The sequence below is a fragment of the Gigantopelta aegis genome, chromosome 9, assembly GCF_016097555.1.
Source record: "Gigantopelta aegis isolate Gae_Host chromosome 9, Gae_host_genome, whole genome shotgun sequence".
NCBI classification, from domain to species: Eukaryota; Metazoa; Mollusca; class Gastropoda; order Neomphalida; family Peltospiridae; genus Gigantopelta; species Gigantopelta aegis.
Window position 1 is genome coordinate 59,860,611 of NC_054707.1, and position 12,686 is coordinate 59,873,296.

Genomic DNA, 12,686 nt, shown 5'->3' on the forward strand with positions numbered 1-12,686 from the left:
AGTAAACAGAGGAGTAAACATATAGTTAATTACCGGGGATAGGTTACCATTCAGATCAAATGTATCATGAACATTTGTGATACCTATTGTATTCCAATTATGATATGTACTTCTGTTACTAATTTTGACTGATGAGTTGTGCCAATGTGGTTCTGGAATATCAAGTTTTACTTTATTCTTAAACAATGCAAAACTGTATAATTGATTTGATTATAGATTCCAATTATGATGATATGTACTTTTGTTACCGATTTTAATTGATGAGTTGTGCCAATGTGGTTCTGAAATGTCACGTTTTACTTTATTCTTAAACAATGTAAGACTGTATAAGTGATTTGATTATAGATTTATGTATTTTTGTGTGTACCTTTGTATGTCACATTGTAAATAAATCCAAAATTGATTAATGATGTGGATATTGTTTCTACTAAAGGTGACAAATATCTTTTTAAAATGTGTATGTGTGTGCGTGCGAATGTGCGCGTGCACGTGTGTATGTGTGTGTGTGTTAATAATTAATTATTCACTATTTAAAGATAAAAACTATGTTGAAATAATTAAAGAAACCATCAAATATGTTAAATGTCAATATGCATTACCTGTATACAATTTAGAAAATATTAATGAAATCTCAAATTAAAACATTCAGTTTACAATTAATGACCAACTCTTCTTAGAAGTTTTACTAATGGAGATAAGAGGTAAAACTATATAATATTCTTCATTTAAAAAGAAAAACGAAAACATTAAGGAAGCAAATGTCTGTGATGAAATCAATATTTTAGAAGAGGATGAAAATGTGATAAATTCCAAATTATTAGAAAAGAAAAGAAATGAATTAATACAAATTAGAAGAAAGAAAAAAAGCTAAAATGTCAGTTCATCAGGTCTAGGGCAAAGTGGATTGAAGAAGGTGAGAAACCTACAAAATATTTCTGCAGTTTGGAATCAAGAAACTTTTATAGTAAACTTATTTCTAGAATAGAACTTAACAATGGTAAAGTAATAACTGATCAAAAACTAATTTTAGACGAAACTAAAACAGGTTATAAAACATTATACTCTAGTTAAGCTTAAAATGAGTCGAATGTGCGCGTGCACGTGTGTATGTGTGTGTGTGTTAATAATTAATTATTCACTATTTAAAGATAAAAACTATGTTGAAATAATTAAAGAAACCATCAAATATGTTAAATGTCAATATGCATTACCTGTATACAATTTAGAAAATATTAATGAAATCTCAAATTAAAACATTCAGTTTACAATTAATGACCAACTCTTCTTAGAAGTTTTTTGGTTAGATTTGGGTCATTTCATTTTATGATCAATAAATCATAGTTATGACATTAAAGAAATGTCAAATACACAGAAATTGGGAATAATAACTTGCATACCAAAACAAGATAAACCTAAAAAAAAAAAAAAAAATGGACACCAATAACATTATTAAATTTTATATATATAGTAGCTTCTGGTTACATTGCCAATAGAATAAAAAAAAAATGTTAGATAAAATAATTGCAAGAGATTAGACTGGTTTCATTAAAAGCAGATACATAGGGGGAAATATATAAGATTAATCTATGATATTATGCAATATACAGAGTTGTATAAAATTCCTGGATTGCTGCTACTGGTTGATTTTGAAAAAGCTTTTGATTCGGTTTCCTAGAACTTCATTGAACAGACCATAGATCTATTCAACTTTAAAGCATCAATAAAACAATGGATAAAAGTGTTTTATAATAATTCTGAGTCTAGAATAATGCAAAATGGTTTCTTATCTGAAAGCTTTGAATTAGAAAGAGGCTGTAGACAAGGCGATCCCCTCTCCCCCTATATTTTTATCATTTGTGTTGAGGTACTTGCGATATTAATAAGAAATTCTAAAGAAATAAGATGCATAAACATAGGAGGTGAAGAATATGTAATATCTCAATATGCAGATGATACAACCTTCGTTTTAGATGGATCCCCTGAATCCCAGGACAGTATTTTAAGAATATTAGATCAGTATGCTAATGTTTCTGGTTTGAAAATAAATTATTTAAAAACAAAGATCATTTAGATTGGTAGTAAAATGTTTTCTAAAGATGTATTTCACCATATAAAATGGAAGTTAATAGGGGGGAACAAAACTTTAATCTATTAGGACTACAATTTTCTGTCAATCTTGAAGAGATCATTGTTAATAACTTTGAACAAAAGGTGCTGGAAATGAAAAAATTAATAAAACATTGGTTATCAAGAAAGTTAACTGTTTTAGATTGAATTACTGTTGTTAAAACTCTAATAGTACCAAAAATAACTCATTTACTTATTTCACTACCAAACCCGCCAGATATAATAACAAAACAAAAAAATAACAGTGGCATAGCTTCCATATATGCAGGTACGCAGCTGCATACCAACTGAGATTACAAATAATTTTTTAAAATTAAAATACATGATGTAAATGCACAGTCAATAGCGTTTTATTCCATCGCCGAAAAAGTCTGCATACCACCTGAAACTCCCAAGCTAGGCCCTTGAATAAACTATTATATAATTTCATTTGGCAAAATAAACCTGAAAAAATTAAACAAGAAATATTGATACAAGATTATAGCAAAGGAGACATTAAAATGTTACATTTTTCAAATTTTATGATGGCACTAAAAGCTTCCTGGACAAAAAGATTCTTCAATTCAGATTCAGGCAGTAACAAAATTAAAGACAGAAGATATGTTTACATTTGGTTATATGGTTAAGGACCACACAGATATTGAGAGAGGAAACCCACTGTTGCCACTTCATGAGCTACTCTTTATCGCTTAGCAGCAAGGGATCTTTTATATGCATCATCCCACAGACAGGATAACACATACCACAGCCTTTGATATACCAGTCGTGGTGCACTGGTTTAAGCAAGAAATAGCCAAATGGGTCCACCGACGGGGATTGATCCTAGACCGACTACGCATCAAACGGGCGCTTTACCACTGGGCTACATCTCACCCTCGTTTAAATTTGGAGACAATTTTATTCAAAGAAAACAAAAATAAATAAAAAATATATGTGTCAGTGGGATCTAAAACACCAAGGCTGTTCAACTCACAAGGCTGTACACACAAATAACAGAATTCACATCCTTGGGAAACACATGATTTTGCCAAGTACACACATCCACCATTAAAAGCATACTTAGTAATTTAGCCTTCAAATGGTGGGTCAAGTGCTAAAGAATTTGTTACATGAACTATAATGGCATTGTCTGAGGGTCATCGTAAAAATACATACAATCAGTAGTACAAGTGGAAGAGACGTCATCACTGATCTGATAAGCATTCAAGGCAGAAAACTGACACATTTAAAGGCACAAACCCTAGTTTCAGCCCGCAAATATGGACACTAAGTTTGGTTAAGTTACACACCTGTAACACATTTGGATAACATTACAAGAGAGTGAAACAAGAGTCTGTGATGTTGAAACGGTGAAATATCGTTAAAAATAGACTAAAACTCGACTCCATAACTGTTACTTCTCAGACAAATGTGCGTATTTAAAAATATAAAAAATACATTTTGTGGTATTAGAAACACCAAGATGTACAGAAATGAATAAGCTAAACAATAAAATGAAAGTAAAGTTTGAGTTCAGTGATCATAAACTGCTCTAGTAGTGAAAAATATGCCGTAGTGTTTAAAAACTAGGGTCTGCCCCTTTAAAGGTCATGAATCAATTGTCAGTGAACAAAACACTTGCAGGTATACAATGTAGATGCAATGCATTACGGATCATTCTGTATGTTAATGTTACTAAATCCACAATTGATTACATAATGCAAAGTTCTATGGCTGGAAGTGCCAGATTTGACAGCGACCGCATGCATCAATACACACGATGTCAAAATCACATGTCAAAGGAAGACAACGAAAAGACCAATTAGCTATATAAATAATACTTGTATCAGTTAGACTTATAGGTTAGTGCAGTAAAATGTTGGTAACAAGAATACACTTCAGGGGATTATTTTCATACAATTAATAAATCTTGTGTTTGATATAAAGTTACTCATGGAAATGGGTATAATTCCGGTATACTTCACACGATATCAGTAATGAGCTTTTACTTATGATTAGTGGAAATACAATGTTTAGATAGGAAAGGAAAGGACTATTTTTTTTAGCGCCAAGTAAGCACATTTTGAATTACAGCTATTTGTGTCTATACATTGTAATGTGTGGCTGGTACTACCTCCTACTAAAAATGCTGCTTAGAGATCAACTTTCTAACCTATTCACTACAATACGTCTAACGAGGAAAGTGACTGCTGACTTGGCTTCAGTAAACAAAGAGATTTTCAGCTGGCTTTTATTTGCAACAACTGCAAAGATGAACGTTTTTTTTTCAATTCAAGTGTTCTAAATCACTTGGAGCTTGGCCACTTTATGAATAATTTTCTGATCAACCAATATATGTTGAATTAAGTAATGAATATTTTATGTAATGCCAACATGTGTTGAATGCACAAAAATAAACTGATATAAATGCAGATTTTTTAGTGTTGACCATCCATGCCAGTTAAAGGGACACACTGTCAAATAAATATAAAAAGTAACAAAGCATTGAAAACTGTAAATCGGCTTACAGTTTGGCACCAATACTGTAACTTGCCTTGAAAATGTTTTGTGCCATTTTGAATTTGCTATATGACTGTGCAACATGCACTATTTTCTCTAAGCAAATATTAAATAAAGGCCAAAAGTCCAAGGTATGTGTTGTTTTTTAATTATTACCTCTTTCATTATAATTCCTGTATGTGAAGTTTCATGAAAATCTGACTATCATTAGTAACAATAAACATTTGGAGGAAAATTTATCATTGTGTATAAAGTAGACAAACAAAATATTATGTTAAGAAACATTCCTCCTTTTTTATCTTTCTATTTTAGCTTTTCTCCTTCTTTTTTCCATTTTCTCCAAGAATGTCAAAGTATTGGACAAAATTTTTAACTATAAATATTGTGTTTGTATAAAATGCTGGTAGAGGCCTTAATACAGAGGTTAGCCAGTTGGCCAATCCCAAAACTGCTTATTTTTACAGCAAATAAATATGTTTAAACCAATATCTGATAAGAAATAAAGTGGGTAGATGTTATAATAAGAAATAAAGTGGGTAGATGTTATAATTTATATTTGTAGTAAGTAGGCTGCAAATTTAATAGGATTCCGCAAATTTCAGTAGTTTTTGTTGAAAGCATAAGATTGCAAGATGGAATTCCAAAAATCTATAGTAAATCATTTATTAAAAGATTTTCTTAAATTTAAAATAAAAATTCAATGTCTGGTAATTGACCTTGACCTTTGACTCAGAGACGTATAACATGAACTCCTGCAAGAAAATCAAATGAAAAATGAAGTTGGTAAAGTGATATAATTTCTATTTTTAGTAATAGTAATATGACCTTTGACGCAGAGACAAAACACAAACTCATTCAAGATATCATAATCATATTCCTATATGTGAAATTTCACGAACTTTGGATGAAATATAGTCAATAGAACAGTGACATAATTTATATTTTTAATTCATGACCTTGCTCTTGTTACACATGTCATGATCCTATTCCTGTATATGTCAGGTTTCATGAAAATTGATGAGAAATGAAATCAGTTGAGTGGTGCTGTCGTAATTTCTATTTTCAGTACAGATCTGACCTTTGACATGGAGGCAAAACTCAAACTCATTCAAAATATTATGATCCTAATTTTATATGTGAAGATTAACACTACAAATGAACAAAGTTATACAATAAATATCTGAATAGGTAAATAACTGTGGTTTTAATTTTAAATAACGTGTGAAAAAACAACTGTCAGGGCTTAAATAAGATATAAAACGATATTTTAATTCATTTTATTACATTATAATGTTGCCACACAAACAAATTTGGGAACTGAAAAGGGTAAAAATTCACAAACTACATCCAATAACTTTGAAAAGAGGATTGTGTTTTTTGTCCAAAATATGTTTAATGGATACATTATTTTAAATGTTTGTTGCAATTTAAAACAGTTTAGTTTTTGTCATAAAGTACACAGAAGTAGAGTTATAACCATGTGACCTTTGTTAGGCCATGCATTAAGGTATAAACAACATATATTGGGGTTTAACAAATAAGCTATAAGTTGCTATGGTCCATTAAAAAATCTGGATAAAACATGTTTATAAACTTGTGTAAACACAAATATAATTAATGCCCATTTATTCATTTAGTATATAGAGGTTATTACAAGAGTGTTTTTCGGTATCATCAATACCATATATTAGGAATAAAAATTGTAAATATGTGAGCAATACATTGTTTTTATTCCTAATATATGATACTGATGATACCAAAACACATCAGTTTAATAATCTCTTTATCATATAATCTCAAGCTTAATGCAACATGTTTTTGTAAATGGTCCATGCAACTTTAATTCCAGTCAGCCATTACTAAATATTCAAATGAAGTAAGAATATGTGGAGCCATGTCTTTTTGAATGGGAATGAAGTCAAACTCGAATGAAGTCATTTTGGATGTCCTTACATCAAAATAAACAAGTGTGTACCGTTTTTTGTTTTCTGAACGCTGGACAACTTCCAGTGTAGAATTGCTATTGATATGTTTTTATTTCATGACTATGAATGCATATGACAATTATGGAGTGTCACCCTATTACATTTGCTTAAATGTCAATAAACCTAGTGCCATGACCGTAATTAATTTACATCTAATTTGCAAAGTTATCAAATTCTTAAAGTATGTGATGTGAAAAACATCACATACTTTGATTGCACTGAAAATGTAAGATATATGATAAACAAACTTATTGTAGCATTTTTCAATGAACTCTAACCATCAAAATACCAATGTCATCTAGTTTACTATGTGACCTTTGTTAGGCTATGAACCGAAGATGTATAAACAACATAGTGCAGGTTTTAATTAATATGGAATCTACAAGTTATGGTCCATTAAGAAATCTTAATAAAAACATTTTTATTAAACTTGTACAAACACAATCATTATTATACCACCCATTCAGTCATTTAGTATATACAAACTTATCGTAGCATTATTAAAACAGTTAATGTTTTGTACTAAAGCACACAGAACTAAAGGTATAACCACATCTGTTCTTTGTGTGAACTATAGATCGAATGTACATGCATAGACAATATACTAATCAGTTTAATTAATATGAAAAATTATGGTTCATTTAGAAATCTGAAGAAAAAATATTGAAAAACATTTGTTGTATAAACACACACTATTAAGGCCCATTTACTTATTTAGTATACAAACAGTAGCTTTTTCAATGAACTCCAATCATCATAATATCAGGGTGTCATCTAGTTCTCTCTGTGAACTTTGTCAGGCCATGAACTCTTGATGTATAAACAACAAAGTACCAGGTTTAACTAAGCATTAAGAAATCTGGATAAAAATCTTTTAGAAACTTTTGTTGCGTAAACACACACACTATTAAGCCCATTTACTCAGTATGCAAAGTAACCATACTTTTTCCAATCATCGTAATACAGAGCTTCAGATTGGAAAGTCAAATTAAGTACAAATATGTTGATCTCAAAACATTTCAGATCAAAAAAGTTCTGAATTACCACATTTTAATTATAGTTATAAAACATCAGACATTTGGGTAAGGACCACATAGCTGAGAGAGGAAACCAGGCGCTACTATGTAATGGACTACTCATTCCCATTAGCAGCATGGGATCTTTTATATGTAGCATCCTACATACAGGATAGCACATACCACAGACTTTGTTACACTAGTTGTGAAGCATTGGCTGGAATGAGAAATAACCCAATGGGCCCACTGATGCGGATCAATCCTAGACCAACCGTGCATCACGTGAGTGCTATCCCACTGATATGCATCCCACCCTAGGTTATGATGAAAATATGCAATAGGTGAGAGCAGAGATCTTTGTAACATACATGTAGATGTCAAATGAAAGTTAGACGAGGTTACAACATGTCACGAAAGTTGAGAATGGAACTTAGTTCTCTTTCATTTCAACTTATTTTCATGCTTATATCCAATTTAGGTTCAAGCACGCTGTCCTGGGCACACCAGCTATCTGGGCTCTGTCTGTCCAGGACAGGGTGTTAGTTGTTAGTTGGTTAGTGGTTAGTGAGAGAGAAGAGGGTGTTGTGGCCTTACACCTACCTATTGAGTCATTATTGGTACAAGGCTGCGAATCCTGTACCTACCAGCCTTCTTAGTTCTCTGTGATCTTTACAGTAATACGAATCAAACGAAAGGAATATTTGCTTAACAACACCTTAGCACATTTTAAAACTACAGCTATTCGGTGTTTAACATATTATGTTTATTTTAAAACTTTGTCAAGAGAAAACAAAGATAAAATGTACACTGATTCTTAGTGCAAACAGACACAATAATTGGTACATACCACCGGCCTCGATGGCGTCGTGATTAGGCCATTGGTCTACAGGCTGGTAGGTACTGGGTTCGGATCCCAGTCGAGGCATTGGAGTTTTAATCCAGATACTGACTCCAAACCCTGAGTGAGTGCTCTGCAAGGCTCAATGGGTAGGTATAAACCACTTGCACCGACAAGTGATCCGTAACTGGTTCAACAAAGGCTATGGTTTGTGCTATCCTGCATGTGGGAAGCGCAAATAAAAGATCCCTTGCTGCCTGTCATAAAAGAGTAGCCTATGTGGCAACAGTGGGTTTTCTCTAAAAAACAGTGTCAGAATGACCATATGTCTACAGGCTGGTAGCCGATGATAAGATAAAAAACCAATGTGCTCAAGTGGCGTCATTAAATAAAACAAACTTTTTGGTACATACCAATTATTGTGTCTGTTTGAAGGGATTTTACATTAAACATATTGAAAATTGTGAACTTGATAAATTTACCATATTTTGTGTTAACCTGTGGAGGGAGTGAATGGCATTAGATTAACACACTTTCCTGCATGTAATTTTAATAGTAGTCATGAATAAACTTTACTAGTTCATTATAAAAACAAATACCTGTCATAAATTTATGGCGACTCCCACTGATTGGGGTGTTATTAAACAAACATTCCTTCCATTTTCTTTATTCTAAAATGACTGTGTCACTTGCCTACTGACGACTTCGGCTATCTTGGCATGTTCCTCTGCAGCGCTCCGAAGTGCTTTCCGCCGTGTGGCAATATTGTAAAACAAGTCTTCAACCTGCAAGAACAGGGGAAATATAAACAAGTCATCAACCTGCAAGAACAGGGAAAATATAAACAAGTCTTCAACCTGCAAGAACAGGGAAAATATAAACAAGTCTTCAACCTGCAAGAACAGGGAAAATATAAACAAGTCTTCAACCTGCAAGAACAGGGGAAATATAAACAAGTCTTCAACCTGCAAGAACAGGGGAAATATAAACAAGTCTTCAACCTGCAAGAACAGGGAAAATATAAACAAGTCTTCAACATGCAAGAACAGGGGAAATATATACAAGTCTTCAACCTGCAAGAACAGGGGAAATATATAACAAGTCTTCAACCTGCAAGAACAGGGGAAATATAAGCACCTTTCAGCAGCTCAACACGGTTCTTGTGATGACCAAAGCAGATGAAGAAGAAAGGAGGGAAATGGTTCATTTAACTCAACACATTTTATTTACGCTTATATGGCATCGGACATTAATGGTTAAGAACCACACAGATACTGAGGGAGGAAACCCGCTGGTGTCACTTCATGGGCTACTCTTTTCGATTAGCAGCAAGGTATCTTTCATATGCACAATCCCATAGTCAGGATAGCACATACCACAGCCTTTGATGTACCAGTCGTGGTGCACTGGCTGGAGCGAGAATAAAGCAGATGATTGCAAAGGCACAGCAGGTGGACTATGTAAGTATTATTTGTTATTATCCACATAGTTCAAGATATTCAGTGTAAAGTGTACAATTATAATGGAGCAGAAAAAACAATGAGGGACTTCCTTTTCAGTGACAATGGATCTAAGTGAAAACAGGCCAAAAAAACCCAAACATAAATGTTCTTCCATTCAGAAATAGACCGTCTGACAGGAAAAGGTATATAAAAACTCACAGTGATCTGAGTGCCAACATTTCCAGCACAAGGTTTAATGGCTTCCTTCAATCTGCCATCAAGATAACAGCCCCTGAAAAACAAATACATGCCATGTACAAGACAGGCATGGACAGTTACAATTCTAACACAATTATCTGACACCAATTTTTTTTTTTAGCTCTTAGCATTCAAATCTTCTTGTGGCGGCAATTTAGAACAAGTAGCATAATATAGGGTTGCATGGCCCTGGCACTTGCAAAATTCGTCAACTGTGAATTTAAAACACAATTGGTGAATATTATTTTAATTTGGTGAAATGATTTCATGTGATGACTGATATTTAGTTCAAAATTAGCTGTCAGTTCCTTAATTCTTTTTAATGTTAACAGATAATTTAGTGACTTTTTCTGCCCATCCAGAACTATATTTGTAGCCCTGTAGTAACAAAGTACATGTAAGTACCCAATAATCATAAAAATGCCATTGTAGATAAAACTTTTGTGGCAGCACTGCTGAATGCCAACTCAAATTTCTAGAGCTGTTTTTTTAAGAGGTGGGGTTGTGTGTAACTGTGGCTACATTATCTTTCATAAATACATATACTAAATACATATACTATAGCAACCTTAAAAAACAAGGATGTTTCTCTTCCCTATCAGCTGTCAACATATAATAAAATTTGCATTGTAATATTTATATTTTATTTCAACTTAATTTTTATGCTTATAATTAATCAAGGTTCAAGCATGCTGTCTTGGGCACACACCTCAGCTATTTAGGCTGTCTGTTTAGGACAGTGATTAACCCTTCGAACCCAAGTGGCCGAAAACCGGCCGTGACGTCAACCTCCAAATACCCCAACGGCTGGAAAACCAGCCGCCACATGTCTTTGTTTATAAACAATATCGCTAGGCAACTTCCCAACCAATCAACAGCTTTGTTTTATCTAATTTTCAGTCCACACTTCCTGTGAATGTAACTTCCGTGCTTCCAAGAAAGTTTCCCCATTTGACACGTATAAAATTGGCAAAATAATGGCTAAAAAATTATTCTCTGTTCAACAAGTTTTAGCTGAAATACTGAGTTCTGACGATGAAGAAATAGGTGAAACAACGTACGGTAATGAAAGTGATTTTGAATCCAAAATTGATTTACAAAGTCATATTGATATTGATATCACTGAAATTGATAACAATGTGCAGTCGTCTATTGACAGGTGGTCGTCAGAGGGGGTAAAAGGGGGCGTGGCTCTAGTGATCATTCTTGCAATAACAGGAGAGGTTTTCAACTACACCCACAACATAGCAGTAGCATGCATTCCATTGGTAGAGGATGTGGTCGAGGTAACAATGACAGGACGGTTCACAGAGGGGGCAAAAGGGATTGTTCTTTGGTTTACCTTCAGTAGGGAGTTTTTTGATGTACCTTCTCAGGCTTCTGTAGGGAGTTAATGTGCATTAGACAGCCGGACAAAAACTGCTGGTTTGACTGGCACCACACGAGAGAATATTGGAGATAAATAACAAGGAAGTCCATATTTATTTCAAATAGCCTTTACTTTGATAAATTAATGACAGAAAATATTCTTAGTGGCTGAAAAACAAATAAATACATATTTTTAGATTTTCCTGATTTTCGTGTCAGGAGCTCAGGGTTCAAAGGGTTAAAGAGAAGACAGCCTTTGAGAAATTAATTGCGTAATTAATTTATGCGTTACACAAAAACAAATTCAGCCAACACATTTTGTTTTTGCATAACCCATCATGACCATGTCAATGATGTCCTGAAATTAATTAGCAAACAAAAAATGGGTTACATAAAACTAAACTTACACAAGTGACTGAAATGACTGTTCTCGCAATTTTCAGACGCCTTATGTCGTGCTTTACATCCCTCAATGAGCCTTTAAAACTTGCTCTGGGTCGGAAACAAGGAGATGTTTTATTTAACAATGCACTCAACACATTTTATTTACAGTTATATGACGTCAGAAGGTCTGAGTCAACTGAGGCACACATAATTGAGGAAATAAATATCATAATTACTCACTGAGTTATTATAGTACATTGGTGTAAAGTACAATATTACTGGATGGATTTGCACTTACAAACCAATGACATTGCTGATACTATATATGTAGTCAGGGCTGTTATGACGTCATGAATGATGATCTGGTAGACATACACAATGACAACACAAAAAGAGTTTGCATTTATGCCTATTAGGTTTTGTTGTTAAATTTGTCATAAAATGTCATTTTAGTACAATTCATTACAGACTTTTTTTAACCGAATACATTATTTATACAATATATTATTTATTTATTCTTATTCTTATTATTTATTATTTGTGGACGAACCAATTAATTGATGCCATCTAGACACAAAAATACATACCGGTATTGTGTAATATTACCCGTTGCCACTATAATGGTAATGGACATGGTTTATTACTGTAAATAATTCTGTAAAACTATTGATTAAATAGACTTTCCCATCTAAAATCACAGAACTGACCAATTACGTAGTCCCAAAGAAAAGAAAATATCACTTGTGTATCATGGGTTTTTGTTTTTGCT

The 12,686-nt window shown here is 33.0% G+C and overlaps 1 protein-coding gene across 1 annotated transcript in view; it reads right to left on the bottom strand.

The window, feature by feature from the left end:
* LOC121382358 (DNA mismatch repair protein Mlh1-like) overlaps window positions 1–12,686 on the bottom strand; it is a 273,672-nt gene that overhangs the window by 243,605 nt on the left and 17,381 nt on the right. The window contains exons 5-6 of the mRNA XM_041511944.1: window positions 10,127–10,199; window positions 9,159–9,250 (exon numbers count right to left, since the gene is read on the bottom strand). Coding sequence (XP_041367878.1) covers window positions 9,159–9,250; window positions 10,127–10,199 — 165 coding nt within the window. The remainder of the gene's footprint in view (window positions 1–9,158; window positions 9,251–10,126; window positions 10,200–12,686) is intronic.